This window comes from Chlamydotis macqueenii, chromosome 1 (assembly GCF_036417535.1).
Source record: "Chlamydotis macqueenii isolate bChlMac1 chromosome 1, bChlMac1.mat, whole genome shotgun sequence".
Lineage (NCBI taxonomy): Eukaryota > Metazoa > Chordata > Aves > Otidiformes > Otididae > Chlamydotis > Chlamydotis macqueenii.
This window is the reverse complement of record NC_141556.1, coordinates 132,710,329-132,736,434: the sequence shown is the minus strand read 5'-3', so window position 1 is coordinate 132,736,434 and position 26,106 is coordinate 132,710,329. Positions and strand designations below refer to the sequence as shown.

The following is a 26,106-nucleotide window of genomic DNA, read 5'->3' as shown; positions in this document are numbered from 1 at the left end:
GCCATGGTAGAGCATCCCAGATGGCACAAGATACCTATGTTTAAGCAACCTTGTGTACCTTGTCATTAGTGTCTGTGGAATCTAGAGCTATTTATCTCATCCTCATGTTTTTTAATACAGAAATAAATGCTTTACAGGACAGCCAGGTGTATCTCTGTTTCTGTAAAAAAGGACAATGAATACTTCTGGTAATCAGAGTCTAGGCTCTATTGGCTGTAGCACTATAGACTAAAATTGGGTGCCTAACTACAGATGTAGGTGTCAACTGTGAGCTGAGTTCTACCCATGCTTTCACCAAGTCTGGGCTCAGCGTGTTACTGATGCAGTATCTGTGAAATGCAGAATTAACAGGTCAAAGTTGCTGCCGCAGGAGAGTGTTACTAATGAGACCTGTGTGGGCCGCGACTCAGGGCGGTATCACTCAAGGCCAACTGATGTATTTTAATTGGTACAGCTGACAAGTGACAGGTCTCAAGTACTGGTCAGTGCACTGGGGAATAACCCAGTGTTTTGCATTTTGTTTTGCATCAGCCCTTTTCTTTGTTAAAGAGTAGAATTTGGGAGGGGAGGTGTTGCTGTGGTTTTTTTTTTTTTAATTCAAAAAATGAGCTAGTATGAGAAGATTTCAAATGAGAAGAAAAGATACTCTGGGGAAGAGTCTGTATTAATGGGCATTCATGGAGCCATAGCACCCAGCTCCACAAAAGCAAATGCCCGTGCATATTGGAAGAGGCTGAATTAACAGTGAAAGGGCCTGATGTAATACTTCATCAATTTCATTGTAATCCTCTTGATAACCAAATTAATGATAACCAAATTAACCTAGCAGCCTGCTACTGTACGAGAGCAGTAGTTTAATGCAGTTTAATCTTCAGTACAGTACACATCCGTATTTTCAGTTTCCAGTGAAGCTGGGCACTTAAGTGTCTGCCCTGAGCCCAGACCACACTTGCTGTAGAGTGAGATCTTGTGATTGACTGTGGCTTGGAATGAGTCTGTGTGTCTGGGTAAGAATATGAGAGCAGCTCTGAAGATGATGATAGCTGATAGATAGAAAGCAAAATTTCTGCAAGTGCCAAACACCTGCAGCTTCCACGAAACCTGTGAGTTCAAGACATTATGAGAGTTCAATATTGAATACAGGAAATGGGAACTGAGGTGCCTTTCAGCTGACAGATCTCTGTTTCATCTTTACGTTCTGGTAACTCTTTCAATTTTTTTTTTTAAGTTGAAGTCTTTGATGCGGCCACCAAAGTCAGTGAGAGACAGACAGGATCAAGTGAAGGAGAGAATTCCCACAACCAGACCCAGTAAACACACTGCCAACCAGAATGTTGCAGGGAAAACACAACCCATCTCTTCATCGGGCTCCACTGAGCCTTCAGGCTCAAATTTGCCTCCAGACCCCGCCCTGAAGGAATGGAAACAAGTAGGTGAAACCAAAGACAGGCTGATACCGCTCCCCTTTTCCCTCTCACAAACCCAGCAGGCGCTCTGTTCAGCCACTACGTTTGGGTCCGAGGGGACGGTCTCATCATAAGAAACCCATCATTCTTGGGAGTATACTAGCCAGCTGTTACTTATCTGGATGCTTTTTGTACACCTGGTAATAAAGGTTTGTGATTTTTTACCTTACAATTTACCCGTTAGGAGGAGGAAACTGCTGGGTATGAGACGTGTTTGCATGCCCTCCTGTGGTTGGATCTGTTGGTACAGGCGTGGTTGTCAGTTTAAATAGGTCAGACTATTGTCAGCGATAGCGAGCACTTTTTTTTGGCAGCTGAACGCTGATACTATCCAAAAAACCCCAACTCCTGAGACCTACAGGCTGATTACTCAAAAAGTGGGAATTTTTTGTCCTCTGGCTGTTCATTTCCTCTTGAATATTAGAGGCAATACGGAGCTCTTGTCATGCTGTAATTCAATAAATTGTGACAATTTGAAAAGCTTCATTTGCAGAGCTGTTTAGAAGCCTAAAATTGAGTTGTGTATAAATTTATTTTTCTGGACTTCTCTTCAGATAGCTGCTTTAAGGGGGCACACAGTTTTGTTTTGCTTCTTGAGTAGCAGATCAGCTGCTGAAAATGTGATTTCCCAAGATACATATCTGACCTACAAACTAATGGAATGGGCACAAGCAGCTCCTCAAATCTGACACTCCCTCAGCTACCAAGCCTCCACTGAACCCCACTCACGAAGGTGAAGTAGCATGTGTTAGTGTAAACCTTGTCCAGTGAGATTTAAACACTTTTTTTTGCCTAATATTTTGCTACTGACTAGAATTATCAGGTTAGGTGTCTTTAAACCATGTTAAGGCATCCTCATGTCTGAATCCTGCTAAAATGTTAATATGTAAAAATCTTGTTTTGAAACATGAGCTTACCCAAGGCAATAAAGCCAAAGGCAACTCTTGTCATGTTTTGAGCAGGCACTCCCAAGCTTAATTCAGGTAAAACCATCAACCCATGTGGTTATCAGGTCTGTGCTGGGAAACAGAAAATACCTCTCGCTCCTATATGAGAAGGAGGCAGCTATTTTTCTTTCTGAAATAGCCCAGGTATTATTCCTGATGCACCTACCCGAGTCTGGAAACCTCAGCTGTAAAAGAAGGTACATTTCTGAAATAATATTCCATCTGAAAATGATAATCCAAAATCTAGTTAATGTTTCTTAAGATAAGTAGAACAAAGGTTTCAGACTAAAAGAATGCCCTGCTGAAAGGAAGGAGGAAAACATGAGACCCAGTTGTTAGCTCAGGTGTGTTTTCTCCCTGTACTGTGGGGCTTTTGGCATGGCCAGTACTTCAGCCAGCCATAGCCAGTCAGGCCTCACCTACTAGAAGTCCTCACTTGCTTGGGTTTGCTGTTTACAGATCCTTGACATTCTCTGGAGTGATCCTAGGAGCCAGAATGGCTGTACACCAAACAAGTGTCGAGGAGGAGGTTGTTACTTTGGCCCTGATGTCACTGCCAAGCTGTTTGAAAGGTATAATCTGAAGATGCTTATCAGGTCTCATGAATTTAAGCCAGAAGGTTATGAGATCAGTCATGGTGGGAAGGTAAGATACTTCCAGGTAAAGCAGAATTCTCTACAGTAGATCCACAGTAGATTTGCCTGCAAATTTAATTTTTTAAAAAATTAGTGACTTCTTTAAAATGGGTTTGGGGGAATTGTGTGCTATATAGATGTTAGAATGAATTATGGAGTTCTGACAAACAAAATTCTTTATAGCTTCAGGGAGTGGGGACTGGCTAATTACTCATGTGAAAACAAACGAACATCAACAAAGTCCCTGAGAGAGTTATATGTAAATACAGTGCAAGAGATGCTCTAAGGCTCTAGAAGCCTTTTAACGTAATCATTTATCTTCTGGCCCTGCTTTCTGACATGCTGTATCAGAAGGCCAGCAAGAATCCTGAAAACCATGTCTATCTTGTAAAGAGGTTTCTGTTAAACAGCATGTTCTATCACACTGCCCTCTGAACTGAAATCTTCCTATGACAGGCCAAAAATACAGGCCTGGAGCTCTGACTTGAAAAGTTCTAGCAATTTGGTAAATGACGTAGTTGTTGATCTCTGGTTTTATATGCAGACGCTTAATTTTGCAACCTGTGTGTTTTTCTAAGATCAGTTTCAGAAATCAACCTCAAAAAGAGTTGTTGTAGCCAACCCAGTTTCTTTGTTTCCTATGATCAGGTTATCACTATATTTTCTGCCTCTAACTATTATGAAGAGGGGAGCAACCGGGGAGCATACATCAAACTGAATCCTGAACTGATTCCTCGGTTTGTACAGTATCGAGTCAGCAAGTACACACGCAGGCAGAATCTTCGGGAGAGGTAAAGCTGCGTGGTGTATGCAGTCAGCATGTACTCACTTAGCATGTGAGCATGTGCCACAAATCTAAAGCTTGACTGAATAATTGAATAGGCATCTATTTTCCGTGGTTTTTCCTTGTTTTTCTGTTTTGCAATCTAAAAATTAATACAGTAGACAAAATATGTTCCAAGTACTCTCACCTGGTTTCCTGAGAAACTCCCAAAGGTAATTAGACACGGTAAGCAATGAGAACAGACAATTGCCAGGGACTCATAAAGGGCCTGCACCTGTCTGTCAGGTCTGCTTTAAGGCTGCGGCATTAATCTGGACAAATCCTGTTATGAATTGAGTCCCAAAAGTTTATCATGACAGCTTTGCCATGCCTAGCACTGTAGTCAGATTTACTAAAGCAAAGCAGCTTAGAATTACCTGCATAAACTTGATTATCTTGTAAGTTGAGATTATTTTTATGGAGCTTTGTTTTGTTTGTTTTGGTGTCCACACCCCCCATATTGTCTTTTAGGATGACTCTAAATGTATTACACGTTGAAGAATATAAGAATTTGATAATTAATGTTGAAAAGCATAAAATGCTAGGGGATTTAAATATTTTAATAATCTGCTCTGCATTTTCTTCCTCCTAGGGTGGGTACAATTGAATCATCTGCCTTACAGTCCTTACGAGAGAAGATTTATGCTCACAGGGCTGAACTCACTAGTGCTTTTGCACAGTATGACCTCAACGGCACAGGTAACGCTACCCCTCTGTCCAGTTACCACCATGGGGAAAACAGCTTTCACGTATGCGTAGGGACAGACTCCATGCAGAGGGGTCTGCCTGCCAGGGTGAGGTTGGAGGGCAGCAGAGGCTGGCTGATCTTGTATTCTTCCTGACCATAGAGGACAGGGGCTTAGCAGGTGCTTAGCCCTAGAATACAATTTGAAGGGATGAAGCTTTAAGTAGGAAGAAGAAAACAACTGAAACACATGGACAAATAAGGAAATGGTGTTTGTTGTTGAGCAGAGGTTGTGCAGGCAAATCCAGCTCCAGAAGCTCAAAAGTCACCACCTTCACTTAGGAGTGTCTTCAGATAACTGACAGCAAACTGGGGTCTCAGGTGAGGGGGAACTGGTCTCCTCCTGAGTCTGGGTGATATTTGAGTAAAGTTGACTGGCATGCCACTAGGAGATACACATTCACCCATCAGCTGAAGAAAAGTCAGTGTTGATACATGAACCTTTTATGTAGGAGTAAGGAGTTAATGATTTCTGGCACAAATACAACTTTGCCTCATGATGGCTCCTCACGTGACTGGGTTGTCATCTGTGCCCCTAAAAGGGCAATCAATAACATGATGGTGCTGTTTCTTTGGCCACTGAACAACTGTTCAACATATTTCTGTCTTGCTGGGTTTTCAGCCATATATGTCTCTATAATTGCAGCTCAGCTCAGCACAAATCTGAAGTAGTCTTCATCAAATCATAAAATAGTTTGGGTTGGAAGGGACCTTTAAAGGTCATCTAGTCCAACCTCCCTGCAAGGAGCAGGGACATCTCCAACCAGACCAGGTTGCTCAGAGCCCCATCCAACCTGGCCTTGAATCATAAGCCTTCATGGCATAATCTGGTTTTCTCAAAAGGTATTAAAACAGGCTGACCATCATACTAGCATCACAAAGTTGTTGAGGTTGGAAGGGACGTATGGAAATGCCTAGTCCAACCCCACTGCTCATTGTTATGAGGGATTTTTTTTCCCCAAAGGTTACGAGAAGATGTTTATGTTTTGCAACTGTTCTAAAGAAGGCATGCTGGTGACTGATATGTGCTGTGTCACGTGCCGCTTATAACCATGAACTGACCCCTTCCGACAGGCAAGATTTCTGTCAATGACTGGGCTGCAGCGATGGAATCTGTCCTACAGCTGGAACTGCCCTGGAGGATGCTGCGGTCTCAGTTAGTACAGATGAACCCAGACGGAGAAGTTGACTTCATGTCATGTTTTTACGATTTGAAAATAGGTCAACCTATAAAAGAGGTAAGGAGGAAAACGCCTCCTTGCAAACCTTGGAGGAACAGCTTTTGGTGCAACTTGAGGCACAAGACAGTGGTTTGGCCAATCAGGTAGACATCTACAGCTGAACTAGTTGCTGAGCTTCCTTTTATAGTCACTGGAGGGAAATGCGCACTGCTAGGGTACAACTCATCATTCCCTGCTAAGGTAGATGCTTAAAATAGGTTGGATGAATCACATGCTCTTACTTTCCGTTGACACTCAAGGGCGTTTAGATAACACAGCTGAGGAGATGCGACAAACCCTACCCAGAGTACTCAACCCTCACTCTTTGAGATGAGCTTGTCACATGTGCTCCAGAACCAATTCAGGCACCTGTAGGAGGGAGTCACATTTGTAGATGGACCTGTAGATGCTTAATGGTACCCGGGGTCTGTTCTACAGAGTCCAGTTATTACTGAGTGGCTGCGTTGTGCTTTGGTACTTAGCTGGCTCCATCATTTTTCTGAACAGCAGGATCCATTCACGTATGTATGGTGAAGGCTTTGTATGAGTGCATGGCCTACAGCATCTTCCCTAGATTATCCGTAGTGCCACAAATAATTACTGAAGGTAGGAGGTGTGAAGGGCTGCTTCCCCTCCCTGGCCCACCATCTGGAAGTGACAGGTGTTAGCTGATTATTCCTCAGGGCAAGACACAAAGTAAAATTCCAGGGAACTTAAGCAGAATTTTTTTTTTTTTTAACATTTGACAAACTAAACTGTGAAAATAGCTTTGAATAGTCCATATTCTGTTGGTTAGAGTAACTAAAATGAAGGTCTGAATGCTTCCCTGTCTGTGATTTCAAAACCAGGTTCAGCCAGCTTTGGCAGAAACACTGTGCAGATACAGAAAGGATCTGGAGATCATCTTCAATGTCATTGACAAAGATCACTCAGGTAAGCCTAGGTAACTTCACTGCACCAGCTCCAGGAAGCCTATACGAGTTATCTTTCCCCACTGTGTTTCTCCTTAAGGCTTCTAAATATAGAGGAACCAGAGGTGATGTCATTTTTTGAGTTTAGCGAAGACTAATTTAAGCAGTCAGGCTGTAACCATATAAGGGACAGTGCACAGAGCCTAACTTGAGGAAAAAATTCTCATATATCCCATCTCCTGTATTGGTTTCACTCTTCTGGGGCTTTTTCTCCCTTCTGCTCTCACTCTCAGTATTTACTGCTTTCTCAGTTCCGCTGTTGAAAGCATTAGATCATTACCTGAAATCAAAATGCACTTCAGTCGTGAAATCACAAAACACTCTCAAGCCCCAGTAGGTAGGTAATGTTCTTGCAGAGGAGGAGTGCACGTGCATGCATGCGTGTATGCAGGAAGGGGCAACAGACTGGGAAAAGGAACCTGCTGTCTGTCTCCTTTAGGTCTGATTTCTCTTGAGGAGTTCAGCCAGACGTGGAAACTCTTCACCTCTCACTTGGGCATGGATGTATGCAATGAATCTGTTGACAAGTTAGTCCTCAGCATAGACTACAACAAAGATGGCCATATTGACTTCAATGAATTTCTAGAGGCCTTTCACGTGGTTCATAGACTAGAGAAAAAGGCAAACTCATGAAAAGGCAGAAGTTCTTGTGGGCTGTCTTGGAAGCTCACCTTCCTGTCATTAGTCATAAGCCGACTGGGCAACCAGCTTCCAGCCTGACAAACAATAAATGGGCTGCTCAGAATGGTAAGCATTGTGGTCACTGTGCAAGCCTTTATTTAGTCCCTTCTGGATGATATATACCTACTCATGATGAGACAGAAGAGATGAACACCCACTGCTTACAAAATGCCTGTGTCACTGCCCCATCAGTACCTTACGATTTATCCTCCCCTTTGGTGGCATCTCCACCATCAAGCTAATCTGTGAATGCTGCCAAGGTAGCACGTGCAACCCCCTGGGGAGAGAAACCTTGGTACGTTTTCTTTCAGCAGCCCTTAGAGACAGCTGAGAAATAACACTGATGACCACACTTCTCCTCGGGAATGTAACAGGCTCAACAGAGGCCTGCTCTGGAGTATTCAGTCCAGGAGAGAACATGGGGAGGAAGAATCATCCAGTTAAAATAGGTAGTTCTGCATTTAATCTTGCTGTTTGCATGATGCAGTGAAATCAAACCATCCCAGGTCACTATCTATCCTCCTTGAAGTTTACAGACACAACTTAAAGGATCTCAGTTGAACGGCGCTTACACTTGCACTAGGTTTCCTCTTGCCCCTGGTTACTGTTCCCTGCCTTTGTCAGGGTGTGGGGCTAAGAAACAGTCATAACTCATCACCTTAATGAAGGCTAAATCATAGCACGTTAATGTAATGACAGATCACAAAATAAAGCTTTTGCTTTCACAGTAATGGGCAAGTGTGGTGTCTTTTTGCCTGTATTTGGGTATCCTACACAGAAGGGAGTACACACTCTTCCTGAAGATTACCTGGACTTGCTTAAAACAAAGAGATGAATAAGAACACAACAGAAAAAAAAGAATTTGATACTAGTGAACCTAAATATCCTTGCACATAGTTAAGCATAAATTCTCTACCAAGTAAGCAGAGAAATTCTGAAACTGAGTTTTAGGAACACTGCAGGATCGAAGAGGCCAGTGTCTCTGGCCTCCCCCAAAACTACAAACCACTTTTCCCCTGCCTGCAAGTACCACCCTGCCCACTCTTGTGCGGGAGAGCAGGGAGATCTGGACCTAATTCTCTTGCCTAGTACACTCTGAAAGAAACACACTAATACAAAGTGAAGTGCAGCCAGGTCAGGAGCTTTTTGAAAACACTATTACTTAATTCAGCCTCAGTAACTACAAGGTGCACAGTGTTTTTTTGGGTTAGGAAAAGGTTCCAGTCTAGCCCATCTTTAAATTTTAATAGTGAAAGATAAGCTAAGTAAAGTAACTAGTTTTATTGAATAACAGTGTTGAAAGTACAAAAAAAAAAAAGGCATCCTTCCCAGGTTGTAGTCACAGAATGTGAGAGCAGCCCAAGCTGAAGGTACTGCGGTCTTTCTTAAATCTTACTTTCTACAATTAAATACAAAATACTTTTGGAAAAGTACAAATGAATAAACATGTACGTGCTTATTTCTATTGCCTAGGGGAGGGGGAAAGTAAAATCTTTAATAGTGCAAACAAAATTTACAGTAAAATTTTAATGGCATTGGTAATAGTGAATGTCTGCTTTCAGCATGCATTTATTCTGAGCTATGGACTGTGAGGATCGGTCCCACCTTATTCCAGTGGAGCAAACAAAAAGGCTCCACCTAAGATGGACCAACACCACCGTGTGTGGTGAGATCTCACTTCCCACCGTCAGTTTCCTTGCTGTGTCGCACGAAGCGACAAGATGGAATGAGACACTGCAGCTCTGGAGTCCTCCTCTGCCACCACCACCCCTCCAGAAGAGAGGGCAAAGCTAGGATGTGCAGCGAGACGCAGGAGCTCAGAAGCATGGCTGACAGCCTCCAGCTTCGATGTTCCCCTCTAAGATACGCTCCCGAAGCTACCTGAGCATGAAGTCAAAGGATGCTCGCCTTGAGGGATCGCTTCCTGAGAGGGGATGTAAAGGTAAGGTCGTAACGCAGTGCTGTGCTCAGGAGGCAGTAGGAAGAGGCTTTCAGGGATGCAGTACTGAAGAGTGAGAGGAGCTGAGTCATCGCACCAAAAAAGAAGAAAGCCTGCTCTGCCAGCTGCTAGCGGCACACAAGAACCCCCGAACCCTAACAGAAGAAGTGGGGGGAGTGGCAGAGGGCACGAACTGTGAAACCTCCAATGCAAGGAATAAAAGCCACTCCAGACTAAAACTGGGAGTAGGAGAGAGCCCAGCTACTTCCACTTAAATCCAAACTGTTCAAGCTGCAGCTCCTCTTCCATAAACCCTGCCCTCAATCTCTTTTTTTTTTTTTAAAAAAAAAAAAAAAAATCCCACTATTTTATGCAGTGGCTACTTAATATTATGGCTATGAGCAGTCCTTTGAGCAGGGGCTGAATCAGGCTGCAGCTGAGTGCCCAAAGCTCTCGCCCTACAGGTACTGATGTCACCGCTGGTGGCATCTCTCTTTCTCTCTCCCACTTTCTGGGCAACTCTGCTTCTACCTGTGGACCACACCATTCAAGCCCCTGGCTGCTGCCAGAGGGGTGACACAGTCCCACTGTGCCCTGTGCCCACAGGGGTGCAGCCCAGGTGCTTCATGACCCGCCATGGAAAGTGGCTGCTGCTTTTTAGGACTGCTAGGGACTAGGCAGCTCACCTTCACCTCCCAGGAACAAGCAGGAGACCACAATTAGCAGGACAGAAGCCAGACAAATTTTGCACCCCAGCCATTACTTTTTGCATCTACTTGCAGGAACAGCAGCCAAGGGATTAATGCCGCTTTTGATCTGTCTGCTTTGACAAACTCCTGTCCTTTGCGCAGCAGCAGGGAGAAGGAAATAGCTGTGAGGCAGCAAGCAGGGAGGGTGCTGCCCTAGGGGAGCCGGGTCGAGGCCAGCGTGCAGTACATGCTCTGAGCTGGACACAGCAGATTATCCTCGCCAGTGCCCCCAAGCAGCCCCACTCCTGTCTGCAGGCATGCCTGGCTGCCCCCCAGAGCAGCGCAGGTGCTTCTGTCCCGAAAGCTGCAAGCTGCTTAGGGCAGCAGTGCTTGCCAGACTGGAAAGACCAGGTCTCAGGTGGGTCTATTTTAATTCACTAATGCCCTTGTTTCTGAGGCACAGGACTTGTGACTTGTCTGTTTGCCTTTGCCTTCTTCCCGTAAATGAGTCTGCAGGGCCTTGGAGCTGTCCATGCCATCCTCTGCCGGCTCCCCTGGGAGGCCTGACAGCCAAGCTGAGCCTCTGCCAATTAGCTCAGCTCCGCACAAACGGCACAGTTGTCACTTACTTGAACTGGGAGCACACCCTCGCCACCGCCAATGCTAGCTCTGCTTTGCAACGGCTTCACACACACAGGTGGATCCTCAGCAAAGCAGGGGGTCTACATAAAACCTTATTTGCTTAATTAGGTTTGCACTAAAATGTGACTCCCCAGTTGGAACGGTGCTTCCATCTGAGTAGTAGCACAGCAGCCAGCTGCAGCTGTGCCTGACCTGGGGGTAACATGAGTTTCCCTTTCATTGGTGGTGTGTTTCGGAAGCCCACCCTTCACCACCATCTACTTAAACTCTTCAAGTTACCACACAAATTCTTTCCAAGTGCCTGGCCTCCATGTGATCATAAATATACCAAAACCTAATTCATACTATGAATTTCAAATCAAAGATGCCAGTGATAAGCCAATTAAAAAGAAAGAGTTAACGGGTGTCCAGGCATGTTTGGCCATAAGCTTGATTGCTTTAGACTTCAATGCAGCTGCATGTAAAACCAACTACATCACCCTCCTTTCTTCTGCAAACAAGATCACGCTGCAGGTAAAAAAAAAAAAAGTAAAATAAATAAAGAGCCCAAGGGAAAATCATCATGCATCTCTCACAATCTGGGATTCAACAAGCAAAGCAGAAATAACTGCTACTACTGACGTCTCACATGATACCAGACAGAACAAGAAACCATCACACAGGCTCTTGTGCACTCACACTCTGCACTGGCATATCTGTCTGTTTAAACTAGACAAAGGATTTACTCTCATTTACTGGGAAACAAGCAAAGTGATCTCTCACAATACATATTAAAAGGAGGGGAAAAAAAAGTCTAATGAAGACAAAACTCTACAAAACAAGCATGATGCCAATAAAATGACTTCTGCATCCAAGTGCTAGTCGTACCTGAACCATACCTTCACACTAACCCCTGAACATGTCCACAGTTTTCATGGTGGTGAACACAGTACATGCCTCTCTCTGCACATCCTGCGAGAAGCTCCTATGGCCTTGAACTGCAAAGACATGAGGTCACCTCCCACATCCATAGCTCTGCCTCCACTCTCTTGAGCCAGTGTCCAAACGTTGTTACACCAGGAGCAACTCCATAGAGGGAGGGCAAGTGGTGTGGCACGGCTGTCAGGAGCTTCACCTCCCTGGGACCATGGAATCTGGCCACTGGCAAATGAGATGGGTGTTTACTTCCCTCCTTTCATCAAGGTATTTCACCTGCCTGTATAAAACTGGAACCAAAAACCTTGTTCTCAAAAGCACCACATACTACTCCGGGGCGGGAGCGGGGGGGGGTGGGGGGGGTGCGAATTAAAGAAAAAAAAAAAAAAAAAAAAAAAGCCTGTCAGCCAGGTGGATGTTTCCATGTTGGCTGGTGGCAAAACCAGCAGTGCCGGCACAAGGAAAACCACAGCTGGTGCCTGGGGTAAAGCAGGGTTTTTCCCTTCCAGAGGCAGCCTACCTCTGTTTTCAGTTTAAATGGCCATGGAGCCATCTCCCTGCAGGATACACCTATTGTCCTTGCAGCAGCTCAGAGCAGCCGCAGAAACTGGTTCCTAGTTAACAGATTCAAGGCGCTGGCACTAACCTGGGAGCTAACTGAAGGGAGACTTCCAGGCAGCCCATTCCTAACTACATGTGACAACTGCAACTCTAAATTAAAAAAAAAAAAAAAAAAAAAAAAAAGATAAAAAGAGGGAGAGAAAAAAAAAAAGAAAAAAAGAGAATGAAACATCAAAGCTTTCCATAAGCTCACGCTACGCTATAAGGGTGGCAATTATGCCATTCTTAACTCTGAGGCTATTTGTAAGGGAAAGGATCAGGAGACTTGGAAAGAGTGCTCGAGAGGAAGAGGTTCATCCTGCTCCATTCAGAGGAAAGGATTACAGGCATAAAACTGTCTGTCACCTTGGAGAAGCTGGAGTCTTGAGATTTTGCCTCCAAAGCCTTGGGGATGCAGGGAAGGAACCCATTTTGTTCAGATTAAAGAGAGATGCAGCTTCCTGAGAGAGGCTATCATCTCAAATCAGTGGATACTGTAAGACATTTGTCTCTACTGGCATTAACCCTGCACGGACTAGGTGCAAATGAGATGGGAATCGGGATAAATGTGTATTAGAAATATCACTTGGTTATTTCAAATTATTCCTGTTCCTCTAATTTACATTTCCCTGGATGTTTCACACTGTGCATTAGCGATTCACAAAGATGTACATTTACACACAGCAGGAGAAAAATTAATGAATCCCATCACTTCCCTTATTTGGCAGACTTTATGCCCGAGATACAGCTCCCTCGTTTTATTATGCCTTTTGATCTCCACAGAGTAATCTGTTTTCCCCTTGGCAGAACTGCATAACTCTTGCTAATTTAATATGAATTACATTTATGCACTTTGGGCAGAATAAGCCTCGTTATTTGTTATTTCTCGCACACTCCCTTAAAACCAGGCCAAATCCCGCCTACCTGTCCCCCGCAGGTAGCCGTAACATGACGGCTAGCGTAACACGCTGAGGTAGTGCACGGCACACATGCATGCAGCAACTAAACAAGAGGTTCATGACAAAGAAATGGGGAGAAAGGGCTTCTGAGCTTTCCCTCCCGCATGAGGCATCGCTTATTGCATCGCACAGCCCGTGCTAGGCAGGAAATCATGTAAATAAATAACTATGGCTTTTGTTAGGTACGTCATGGTGCCATAGGACCCACTTGGAGCACTGTCGTAAAAAAAGTGGCAAATTCCTGTGGCTATGTCTTTCTCCAAGATACTACCAGTAGCTCCAAATGATTTCTGAAAAGACACAAGCAAAGAAGAAGGGAAAGTTAGGTGTGCATGCTTATTTATTGGAAAAAATCCGCCAAGTTATGATTTTGCCTTTGTGCGGCATACTGAAAGCAATTCTCCTTTCCCTCAGGAAAACCTTAATCAGGATCCTTATAGGGCCCCCATGACTTAGTTGGATGAGCGTAAGTAAATGAGGAACACACAACTTCACAGATTTTTGTCCTTTGGGGGAGGCGGGTGGGATTACTCAAATATTGGTAATTCTAATGCCTTGGTAAAGCAAAACTTCAATCTACCCACTTACTTCAGAGCTTGTTAGCCACTACAATTTCATTCCCTTTAAATCTCCCACAATTCTTAAATGAGTTTTCCAAATATATTTCCAGAAGACACTTAAGTGATTTGGTCTTTGCAGGGAAAGAATAAAGATAAGATCAAGCTCATCACACACATTTGAAAAGGAGCACGGGACAATTTTCAAGTGTAGAGGCTTCCCGCCGCTGCCCTTTGAACTCACCAGCTCCTGCAGAAACAGGTCATTGGCCATGTGCACGATTCGATCCACGTGGATGATGCCCCCGATGCTGTTCACCTCGACGTCAGAGAGGAACGTGAGAACGAGAATAGCTTCCACCAAGAGCTGCCTGTACTCGGGCTGGGGTACGTGGTTCAGCACCGACTCCACGTGCACAGCAAACTTGATTTCGCACGGGGTCATCTGGCAAATTTGAGGGGAAAAGGAAAGAAAAATGACAAATCCAAAAAACTAGTTCCCCACATCTTGCAAGCCCTTAAGCATATGCTCTTCTCTGCACGTGGGGGTAGTCTGATGCGAACAAAATGTTTGCACAGCTTTAGCACTTACAGAAACTTTTTGTGTCACTAGGCCCTGATCCTGCAAACAGTTACACAACTTCCAGAAGACTGCTCCAGCTCTGCAACCCATCTCACACATGCTGGAGTTACACACAGGACTGCTGGTGCTTAGCTGGCAAATTAACTCGTTGCTCCTCATGCTGTGGCCTCACACACTCTGCCTTAGAAGCATCTTTCTGGCATCGCAGGTTAGTTGCAAAGCCAAAATTACTGTCAAGTTTTAAAAATAGAGTGAACGCTTTTCCACACAGAGACATACCTATATTGTTTGCAGAGCAGCCTAATTTGCACTGGCAGAGCTGTGTGGATGTTATGTGAAGGCTGCTGCCTTAGGAGGTTTATGCTTGTTTCGTTTGATTCCTTTAAACAGCAAAATTAGATACTGTCTAGGTCTGACAGGCTAAAAATATAAGCCTATTTATCTACACAATAGGAATAAATAAAGCTCTCCATTCTGCAAAGAAAAGGTTTAAATTTGGCAGAAGATTCCAGCTCTCTCTTCAGCTGTTACCACCATCCCTCAGAAGAGGGGAAGACAGAGACAAATCTGAGGGAAGCAGGCAGGACAACAGTCTCATGCACACAAGCACCTCTCTTGTGCTCATGGATTACTGTTCACAAGAGTTTGTTTTATAGATGTGAATTCAAAACTTGCCAGAGTGCCTAAAGACAGTGGCAATCCAAGTAAGAAGAAAAATGTAAGGAAAGGTTACGGATTTAAAGAATCAAAGCTTTGTTTAGAAACAATCATCCTTAATTGGTATTTACTTTTGAGACTGTGATGCCAAAATAAACTGGCTGCTGTTGCAGCATATTAAAAAAAAAAAGTGGCAGGCAACGTGCCTGCTTCATTCCAACAAAGCTACGCTTTCTCCTCATCCTGCCCGAAGGGCTGCCATCAGCCACCCTCTTCCAAGCACTGCTCCGTGGGCACAGGGGCTCAGTGAAGGCGTGCGGAGGGCAGGCTTGGCAAAGGGGAAAACCTGCCACAAACCTGCTCCCAGATCTGCCTGGCAGGGGCTCATCTGCACAGCCCCAGGGAAGCTGGTGAAGGTGCTGGGGGAAGGTCCAAATCTTCTAAGCTTCTTAAAATCAAGGATCTGCAAGAGCAGCCCTGCTGCATCTTACACTGTCAAACCAAACATTCAGTCATGGGGCTAGAAAATAGTTGGCATTTTACTGTACCTCTCTGGTGGTCGAAGAAGGAAGGACATACCCATCAATGGACAGACCATGGCACTGAAAGAACAACATTTTTACAGTGAACAGAAATTACAGTTCTTGCAAGTAAATCTGAGGGTCCTCTGTTCTAAACCAGTATGTAACAACTTACAGTTAAAAAACAAAACAAAACAAACAAACAAAAAAAACCAAAAACCCCCAAACAAAAACAACAAAACCTGTTAAAAATATGATTTCACCCTTGCTGAAGAAGTTATTATGTAACCTGGCAAACATTAGAAATAGCCTGACAGGACACGTAGAGAGTGCGCTGTGTTCCAACCTAGCTACTGAAGGGGAGGAAAGTATTTAGAGAGCCACTACAGCAAGAGGCACACAAAGGAGGAAAACAAATCAATGAGAACATTCTGTGGGGAAGGATGCAGAAAGAAAATATAACCCAAAAGCATGACAACAGATCACAATAGTGAGAACCTTTATTTTTCATTTTCACTGGAACAACATTTAGTTCAGTGGTTCAGATCCAGGGCACCACAACTCAAGGATGTCAAGATGTTTTGGTGCTTGGACATGGGCCACCAACGGGGGGGAGAGGAGGTGTTAGAAATACCAAGTGGTACACAAGAAAAGAGAGACAAAACCTAAATGGTGAGAAGGCAGGCTAAGGAGTGACAAGTCTGGATACCTGAGGTACAACAACACACCAAGAAGGAGAGAGAGATTTTATGAAGAGTCCGAAGAGAGTTTAAGAATGAAATATTGAAGATATAATAAGCCCAATTGATTTTAATAGCCAGAAAACCATTCCAATACTCCCAGCTTTTACATTAGGCCAGGAGAGAAGTGATGCTCACTCTCCTGAAAGATCTCATTAGTAAATAGCCAGGAGGTCGCATGTGACTCGTCTTGGCCGACATCAACACTAACAGCTTCAGGAAAAGTGATTTTAGAAGGACAACCAAATCAGCCTGAGCTAGTGATGCACAATTTCCCAAATGCATAGGCATGAACAGCTCAGTGCTGCAAGGTGCCGAATGCTGGCTTTCATCCAGCAAAGCAGAACAGGTGCATAATCACTTTGAAATGAGTAAAAATTCGTAATTTCCCTCCCTCCTGGAGAGCTGCGTCAAAACATTTCCATATCCCTGATCTCCAAGGTGCTGGCAAGGATGCACTTTTCATTTTAAAGCAAATAAAAAAATGTTAAGGCTGCCATGCAGCTCAGAAGAGCCAGCAAGAGATCTCAAGACATTTTGGAAGAGTCTGTGCAGTTTCCCACATCATTCCTTGCAGCCTTTCTGATCTGGAGCACATCAACTGCATTGCACTGCCCCTCAGCGGCTCTGACCACCACTTGCATTAGGCCATGGGCGATGCAAAACCGACAGTGGTGGAACAGAATTGTTCAACTGAAATTCAGCACCGGCAGTTTCAGAGAAAAATATACTTTCAAACAAATACGTGAACTTGTGTTAATGGAGCCCTTTTACGTTTGAGAGACCCACTCCTGCTAATGACTCTAGTTTCCACCAGTCTTCCAGCTGAAGACCAACTTCAGCTCCAGGCAACATGCCACCTTTGGATCACCACCCTCCCAAGTCACTGTACAGCTTGCCTACTTCCAGCCCTCCACAGCTGGCAACTTACTTTCTGAAGGATTTTCCACACTTTCTCATAGAAGCCAACAGGAACTCTGTTAATAGCACCATCAAGCCTCCTTCTGCGCAGCCACTGCCCTTTGCGGTCACCCCAGCTAGTGTCGCCACTGGAGCCAGTAGGAGAAGTACCAGTGGGAGACGATGGAGTACTGCCCCTCTGTAAGAAACATCAAAGCCTTAGTTAGTTGCTTTCTGACCACCCCAAGTGCTACTCATAGTGAATACATCATTCTGTTACAATGCCACCTCAGAACCAGGGAAAAAATACAGCCCATAGCATCAATGAAGATGATGGAGCAGGACTGATCCCCTTCTCTCCCCTTCACAACGAGCTTCACTTCTCCAGTACTTCACTCATTTCTCAACAAAACAGGAAAGCAGTTCACTTCACTGCTTGGTTCAACACAAGGCATGACTATTTTAACAAGCACGAGCTGGCTGCCAGGGCAATGTCACTGGTGTGCAAGATGGTGGGATTTGCAGCTAGGCCTGACTTGGACTTCGGGCTCAGTGTCGTAAGAGAACCAAAGGGTCGATGCATCTAGCAAGAGAGGTCCTCCATGCCAAAAGCTCCATTAGAGCAAGAAGATTAAAAATTGACTTAATGTGGTCCTAGAATCATCATGTCTGCCTCTCTGTAAGCATCAGCCTTGTTTCCTTTATTGTCACTATTGCTCTGTTGTTTTACTCTACCAGACTTGGAGACTAAATTAGGCAGCAAATAATCTTCAATGTTGTGGCACTACCAGAATCTTGTTCCAATTTCCACGCATGCAATCTGCCTACTCTTTGCACTCCCAGAGACTGTGCTCTGTTTTCTCATTCCTTTTTGCACACCTGTTGCTTTCAGCCCAGAAAGGACCTCACTGACAGCCCCATCTCAAATCCCAGCCCCATATCATCTCCAAGTAAGGAATTGCTTGAGCAAAGTACTAGGGAAGATGGGAAATAAGACCGAAAACTGTACATTTCTAAAGGACAGGGTCACTAACTCTACACAGCCAAGCTCTGCAAAAAGACCAGCAAATGCAAACAAAGTCCATATTCACTCCTACTGGTGTCAGTGAGGCACAGGCGGCGTTCCCTTGCTGGCTTGATGGGTGCTGTTCCTTTCCACACACACTGAGACAGACTGAACTTCCTCCACCCTGTTGAGCAGAGCTAGGGGGTGCAGGAGGTCAGCAGGAGGGTGGGTGCCAAAGTAGAGAAATCCATCTGCATACAGGAATTAATCTGGCTACTCAGGTGGTTCAGAGAAGCAAAGATCTCACTGAACAATTCTGTGCACTTGAATCAAACACGCAGTTGAATCCTGCCTTTCTGCGCCTGTATGTGGGAAGAGAGAGGCAACAGCAACCTGGTAGCTGCCAGGCCAGGCCGCAGGGCTAGCGGGGCTCTGTAGTTGTGTATTTAGGACACCTGGGAGGTGTGCCATCACCAGCAAGCCTGCAGATGCAGAGAACCATGAATCACAACTGCCAGTTTAAAGTGCATGCATAGCTGCAAGCTGTCAGTCTCTTCATGACAGACTTGGAGCTTCAAATTTACTTTAAATTGTTGAGGTTTCTGTTGGTAAAATACTTAAACAATTATCTTCCTTCTTAACAGTGAGAGCTGAAGGAGAGCTACAGTTCTCTGCCTTGAAAGAAGATGACTGCCCAAGGAGACACCCATGCCCATAAACCCCCTGCCTCAGCAACCTGAAGCTGTTTTGAGTTCATTAATGTCCACAGACTGCCAGCATTTATCAATGCTACATTGCTTTAAAATACTGATGACACCTGTAATGTTAATCCACCATCAAGTAGCTACATCTGCTACAGTGCTTTATCTCCTCCAACTGCTTAAGCTTCAGAAGAACTAAGTGGATCTAAACGCGAGACTCAACTTCTATTAAAAGATTACTAACAAGAACAATGAAGATGAACAAAACAAAGAGGTAGGGTTTGAAAACAAGTTTTCCTGCAGGAGAAGCCACAGGGAGCTATCTAGCGCTAAGACCCTTGCACGCACACACAGGGTGAAGAGCAGGCGCAGAGCTGCAGACGGTGTTTTACCATGGAAGTGAACATGCTGCTGGACATGGAGTGGCCCTCATGAAAGAGCTACAAAAGAAAAACAGACACCAACACATCAGACAGACAGACAGCCACAACACAACAGGATGCAAATAAGGTTAAGTAACCCCATCTGTGCAAAGACAGTAACATGGACTAAGCTCAGGTACTCAGGGAAAACTGCGACAGCCCCTGGACTCTTGCAGTGCTGTGCTTCAGCTAACTTTGGGGCAGCTGCTGCCAATTCCCAGGGTCACCACGAGGGAGACCCCGCTGGGCCAGGAGCCTCCTTGGTTGTGCTGCAGCCACAAGCTTCCCGCACCACCCACTGAGCTCCAAGCATGGCCAAACTGCCACAATTTAAGATACACGTAAAAGCTTCCCCGTTTCCCTATGACTCAGGACTGGGAAAAAAAACCCAGGCTCCCTGTCCTGGTTTCAGCAGGGATGGAGTTAATTTTCTTCTCAGTAGCCAGTGTGTTTTGGATTTCATTTGTGAATGTTGATACAAACACTCTGATGATACGAGTTGTTGTTAATGAGACCAAGGACACTGTCTGGCTTTCCAAGTCTCGTTAAAGTCTCGCTAATGTGCAGATGTGGGAAGCTGGGAGAAAGACAGATAGAATAATTGATCCAAACTGGCCAAAGAGAGTATTCCATGCCATAAATGTCACACTCAGTATATAAGTGGGGGTTGCCCATGGGAGGGGGCATTCTTTTCTGGCATCCATTCCATTTGAGTATCCGTTCAGGCACCCTTGGCACCCTTTTCTTCTCTCTTGCTTGCTGGCATCGTTCCCTCTACCTTGCTAGCTTGCTCTCCCCACTTTGCTTGCTGCTCAGTGTCGTTTCTGTGACTGCTGCTCGGGACGGGCTGCGTCGGTCATTCGGACATTGGGTGGTGAGAAATCATACATTGTTCATTTTGTATATATTAATATCCTTATATTCTGTTATCTTTGTAGTTTTTAGTATTTTAGTAAACTGTTTTTATCTCAACCCATGAGTTTTCCTTTCTTCCCAATTTCTCTCCCCTGTCCCGCTGGGTAGAGGGAGGGTGAGTGAGAAACTGTGTGGTGATCCTGGCTAAACCACCACAATTTAAGATGCACGCAAAAGGTTCCCTGTTTCCCTATGACTCAGGACTGGGAAAAAACCCCAAGCTCCCCACTTCCATTCCCCAGCAGCTTCTCTTTGCAAGAGAAAGACATCTTGCTGCAAAAACCCTGCGGGATGCCAACTGGGCAGGCAGCACTAAACAAACAGCTGCAAGGCAAAATTTTTGCAGAAATGTGGATGCAGCACCTCAGACTTGCAGCATTTTTCTGTCTATCCCAAGTCATGCCTCCCAATTGTTAATGGTTCAGAGGCAGGCAAAGGCTTGATGTTCAGACTCAAGAAACAATAGCAGGAAACAAGAGAACACCTGAGGTCTGGAGCAAAGAGATGTTTGTACAAGTACTTGCAATATTCCATGTAACACAAAGTTGATTCTCTCTCCACCAAAATGACATTAAATTAGTATGTAGTGAATTATTCAGAGAATGCAGTGAGACATGGCAGGAAGCAGCATGAGTGGAAAGGTTAGGAGGAACAAAAATTTAAAAAGCCAACTCCTCCTCTGCCAAATACCAGGTTTCCATATAATGCAAAAGCAGCGTAGGAAACACCTTTCAAAACTCAACAAACCCCCAAGTGTTTCAGCTTAGGCCCTCCTCTGTATTTATAACAAAATACTGCTGCCACCTACTGCCTAGGCCCTCTTCCTGCCTGGGAAGGCCCTGAAGTTGGACACCCACCGCATGAGCCCTGCTCAGGCCGAACCCCCAAAGTCATTTCAGGGCCGGTGGAAAGCAAGGGGGAGCAGCCTCACAGCCACAGCTGTACCAGGGGGCTTGGCCACCATGACGCCCAGGCAGCGGCGCGGCTCAAACACAGCGACCAGGTCTTGTGAGACAGACACTGCGCGTTTATCGTGTCCCATGAAGGACCACTAACTGATCTTTATCGTCACCATCAAACGCTCCATGTCAAGACCATGCAGAAATGCCACTCCTTTCTGAAGGACTATCAAGCAAATCTGTTTCATACAATCAAAGGAAAACATTCCATATTTCCTCAGAAACTTACAGAAATGGCCTCAGATTGCATGAATCAGACTTGTTAACCTCTCAGAAGAGAGAGTCTTTTAAAAATAAGTTTCTAATGTAGAATCACAGCATGGTTTGAGTCAGAAGGGACCTTTACAGATCCTCTGGTCCAAACCCCTGCCATGGGCAGCAGCATCTTTCACTAGATGAGGTTGCTCCAAAGTCCAGTCTGGCCTGACTTTAAACACTTCTAATGATGAGGCATCCACCACTTCTCTGGGCAACCTGTTCCAGTGGCTTACCACCATCATCGTAAAAAATTTCTTCCTTATGTTCAATCCAAATCTACAGTCTTTCACTTTAAATCCAACCCCCCCACCTTGTCCTGTCATAACAGGCCTTGGCAAAAAGTCTTTCTCCACCTTTCTTGTAAGGCCCCTTTGTACACTGATAAGACCACAATAAAGTCTCCCTGGAGCCTTCTCTTCTCCAGGCTGAACAACCCAGGCTGAAGAATATGAAGCTATCCATTCTTATAAATGTATTTCACTTGATCACTATCGTCCTATTTATCTAGAGCAAAAGAAAATTACTAATGGAAACATTAAAAAAGAGAAATCAAAAACACTCATAACAAAACCATCAGTCACATTCATTCAGAATATTTTTGAGGTATTTTCCAAGATATTTGTCCATATGCTCAGTTGCTGTGTACTTTAAAGTATTGAACTTACATACATATATTCTAGCAGTAATCATCCTCCATTCCTGAAGAAACAAAACAAGAAGAAAACAAACCAAGATTTCTCTTCCAAGTATATTTTTTCCAAAAGGCATGCGGACCATGTTAGCAACTTGTGCAGAGTACCAAAAGGAACACTGCATGAAAGCTGCACTTTGTACATCTGACCTTTCCTTAGCTAAAGATGATTAAAGGGCTGTTTTAAAGTTGATGCCATGAATGCATTAGTTTGTTCAAGTTCTTCCATATTCAGCATGTGAAACAAGAACAAAAAAGGAAGCACATTTTTGGAGGAAACATCCTCTTACTGCCTTTGATTCAGCTTTATATCAAAGGATTTTTGGAAACTTCTGTCATTTACCAAGAATAAAACCTACATAACACAGTTCCAGAACAGCTGCATTTTCTGATGACCATTGACAGAAAACCCTCACCTGCTTCATCTCACTCTTCAATTTAGTAATACCACTTCTTTCTGATTTGGTTGCTCCAGAATGCCCCATTTCATGAATAGAAATTGCTGGGCTAGATGAAGAGGAATCTACAGGTCGCACTAAAAGAAGCAAATGGACATTTAAATAATTCTAGGGGTAGAAAAACAGATGAGATTATATCTACAAGTTAAAGATAAACATATATCCTTTCAGAAGTGTACAATACTCTTGGTGACAGCATCCTTTCAAATCACATCAATAGCTGAAACCAGATTGCATCAAGTAAGGGGCCAAGATCCATACTTGGATATCAGGACCCGATTTTCCAAGACACTGAGCAATTCTAGCTTCAAAAGACATCAGAATTGTAATGAGTCTGTGCGGGCCTAAGAATGAACGAGGACACAGCTGACGTGCCAGTCGGGAGTATCTGGGGATCACAGACATGCTCCTTGAAGGCAGGTTAGATGTGACCTTTTTATGGTTTTCATTCTGGTCACATAAAATTTCTCCAATATGAAAGTTTGCCTTCGTATCACTGAAAACTTGATACAATCTTATTTCAGTACAGGACAGCTTCTATTATATTTGTCTTGTTTATTCCATGGCAGACATACACATGTACGGCCACCCATGACTAAAACATTACCTATACCTCTATTTTATGTGCCAAGAGAGTAGACTACTATTTATAAGACAATCTAACTATATATTTATAGTTCTGACTTAACATATAGAAATAGCCAGGTGGACAACTTACAGCTTCTTTCCACTCCAAACTCTTTTCCACTGAGAATATGGTGTAGGAGATTTTTCATATCAAAAGGGCTTAGATTCATCAAACTCTCTGAAGCTTCTTCACCTAGTTAAAAAGAAAAAACAAAGAAACAAAAAAAAAACAAACAAAAAAACCCAAACATCACTATAGGTGGCTTTATAGCTTGTTTTCCTAAGTAAACCGCTGATTGACTGAAGTTCAGTCACATTTACTTTTGTGACTAATGCTTCCTTTAAAAAATTAGTAAGTAGAGTCACATTTAAAAGAAAATATGTTTCAGGACTAAACAACAAACACTGCATGGAAACAACACTATTTGCATTAGTGAATATTAAGCTGCAGCTTGTGCAAAACCTCACTGAAGCTGATGAGAAAGCAGTTGCTCCTTTGTAGGGCAAGATCACTTGGATCTTGGCATTACAGGCATCTCCCAACAGTAGATGACATGTAGATCTAAATTACAGAGCCAGAGTTGTTCCGTAAAGAAATGCAGACATGTGGAAGGCTTGCGTTTTGATTAAAGGATCACGCTTTGAAGTGAGAGAGAGAGAAAAAGCACACATACACAGACAAACCTCCCACAGGGAAAAGGCAGCAATGAAGCTGAGTGCAGCGTACAAAGCAGCTGGCATTTAAGGCTAAGGAATAACAGAAGAGACCCCAGGAAAGAGAGGCTTTTCACTGTGAACAAAGCAACGTCTGCTATTTGGCTACAGGTTTAGGGGAAAGAGGGCTTTCTGTACACTCTTCATACAGAAATAGAATTATAGCAGAAAATTACTTGGCTCCTTTTGTCAACTTCTAAGGGAGAAACCTGCTACCCCCCAGTGGCAGCCACTCAAGTTAGAGAGCAGCAGTATTCAAAGGGGGGTCCATCTAACCAACTACGAGGGACTCCCAGTTCACTCCACGAAGGAGAAAACTAGGAAGACCACAAAATATGCTTCCACAAAGTTATCCTCCTTTAGGGCGTGCTAGGGCATTAGAAACAGTAGCAAGAGCTGAGCCACAAAAACAGGGCCCAGATCATGCTCCTAAGTGTCAGCGTTTGACTATGTATTTGTCACATCAACTTGATTACTTTTCATGACTGCTCCTTTTTAGACTTCTGACCCCTTTCAATGGGGAAAATTCTTCAGTGATTTTTCAAATCTCTGTTCAGTCGTGATTTCTCTCTAGTTTCACTTTTATCTTTCAAAATGAGTTTTAAAGTATTTTTGCCTTGCACCATTTGTTTGTTACTTACTTCCTGGGTTTTTGTAGGGCATATGGAACATCTTGGGGCCTTGTAAGATTTTTTTTTTTAACTGACCTCCTGGCAAAATAATATATCACTAGCTGAAATCTAAACCGCAACTATTTTTCAATTAAACACATTGAAAGGGAGAAGGCTTACACATAAAAGGAAGATCAGAAGTTACTTTGAATAAAAACTACCAGAACTATGAATTAAGGCTCAAATATTCAGAAGATACCTAGGGTCCTAATTCTCATTGACTTTGGTGGCATTGGGTTCCTGAATACACACACGTGCAATTTGATGACCTGGACCTCAAACACTTACTGAAAGTCAGGGGACTTAAGTATTCAGTATCCACTTCAGTTTGAGTAACTGGGAGATGAGGGGACAGAAGTCTTTCATTAAGTCAATATTATAAGTTATTTTCAAAGTTTGTAACTGCGTATGCTGAATGAAGACGTTAATAAAAGAATTTAACACATACAAATGAGAAATCAAGCACTGAGGTGAAATAAAGCCATAAGTACCCTTATGATAAAATTGGTCTCACCTGAGCATTTCAGACTCCGAGCCAGCTCAGTGGCCATCACCTGAATGATCAGACCAATACGGAGCCGGAGCATCTCCACAAAAAGACTAGGCTGCGACCGGACGTACATCGCCAAGTACATAATTATTTCCTGTAAGGATAAATCCATAAGGGCACCTACTTAGAGTGGGTCCTCGTGGCCTTCCCAGTCACAGAGCAAACACTGGTGCCATACTGGGCACAGCTGAATGAACCCTTTTCACATGTGCTGCATACCTGTGTCAGGACTGCAATACTGATGTCCTGGCCGCTGGCTTCATAAATAAGATCTGCAAGCTCCTCAGGTGGCAGCGGGCTGCAGGAAGGCAAACCACAGTTAGCAGTGACTCGGGCACCTGCTGTTAACCTTCTGAACAAGCACTGGCACAAAGTCACCCAGAAACATCTTTACACTGCAAAGGTACCTACGATTCTGCCTGGGTGGCTGCAATTTCTTCTGAAGGCGAGGAATAAGTTTTAAAACCAGATAATAGCAGCAGAATGGTACCAGCAGGAAGATGAAGGGCAGGCTGCTTCTGTAACTGAGGCAGAGCTCTAACTTACGCGGTAATGATTTTCTCGCGGGGTTCTGGTGGCAGGCCCACTGTAAGTTGCTTGTGGTGTGACAGAAGGTCTGTGCATGCCTATCATAATGGGACACAGAAAGCAAGAAACGTCTTTATGAGTCATGTGGAATTGATACAGCTTTTCATTCCCAGAAGTGAAGCATTTCTTTAACAACTTTTAAGTGCATTTCTATTAATTACCAGACATGCAGATTTAGCAGAATGCTGTTAACCACTTGCCAAAGATCCCCTGAGGTCAACAGGGCTATGAGAGTCTGCCCAGCCTGACAGCCTGCTCCCCTGCTCAGTGAAATCAGCAGCATAATGATTAGGGACTCCAGTGGGGCTGGCAGATCAATAAATTACTTTATTCAAAGATAAACATCTGTTATTTAT

At 44.0% G+C, this 26,106-nt stretch overlaps 2 protein-coding genes across 6 annotated transcripts in view; one reads left to right on the top strand and one right to left on the bottom strand.

The window, feature by feature from the left end:
• PPEF1 (protein phosphatase with EF-hand domain 1) overlaps window positions 1-9,967 on the top strand; it is a 38,285-nt gene extending 28,318 nt beyond the window's left edge. For 3 of the 4 annotated variants that reach the window (XM_086767522.1, XM_086767506.1, XM_086767532.1), the window contains 7 exons: window positions 1,229-1,429; window positions 2,873-3,058; window positions 3,697-3,839; window positions 4,464-4,570; window positions 5,691-5,854; window positions 6,685-6,769; window positions 7,247-8,219. In XM_086767522.1, the coding sequence (XP_086623648.1) occupies window positions 1,229-1,429; window positions 2,873-3,058; window positions 3,697-3,839; window positions 4,464-4,570; window positions 5,691-5,854; window positions 6,685-6,769; window positions 7,247-7,440 (1,080 nt within the window). In that variant the 3' untranslated portion in view covers window positions 7,441-8,219. Of the gene's footprint in view, window positions 1-1,228; window positions 1,430-2,872; window positions 3,059-3,696; window positions 3,840-4,463; window positions 4,571-5,690; window positions 5,855-6,684; window positions 6,770-7,246; window positions 8,220-9,050 lie in introns of those variants that run through there. The other variant, XM_086767516.1, reaches the window with a different exon arrangement.
• Window positions 9,968-12,846: 2,879 nt separating this feature from the next.
• PHKA2 (phosphorylase kinase regulatory subunit alpha 2) overlaps window positions 12,847-26,106 on the bottom strand; it is a 43,151-nt gene continuing 29,891 nt past the window's right edge. The window contains exons 23-32 of one of the 2 annotated variants that reach the window (XM_086767494.1): window positions 25,709-25,788; window positions 25,382-25,460; window positions 25,127-25,256; window positions 23,319-23,420; window positions 22,559-22,677; window positions 19,290-19,337; window positions 17,222-17,389; window positions 15,578-15,631; window positions 14,034-14,234; window positions 12,847-13,522 (exon numbers count right to left, since the gene is read on the bottom strand). In XM_086767494.1, the coding sequence (XP_086623620.1) occupies window positions 13,349-13,522; window positions 14,034-14,234; window positions 15,578-15,631; window positions 17,222-17,389; window positions 19,290-19,337; window positions 22,559-22,677; window positions 23,319-23,420; window positions 25,127-25,256; window positions 25,382-25,460; window positions 25,709-25,788 (1,155 nt within the window). In that variant the 3' untranslated portion in view covers window positions 12,847-13,348. The remainder of the gene's footprint in view (window positions 13,523-14,033; window positions 14,235-15,577; window positions 15,632-17,221; window positions 17,390-19,289; window positions 19,338-22,558; window positions 22,678-23,318; window positions 23,421-25,126; window positions 25,257-25,381; window positions 25,461-25,708; window positions 25,789-26,106) is intronic. The other variant, XM_086767485.1, reaches the window with a different exon arrangement.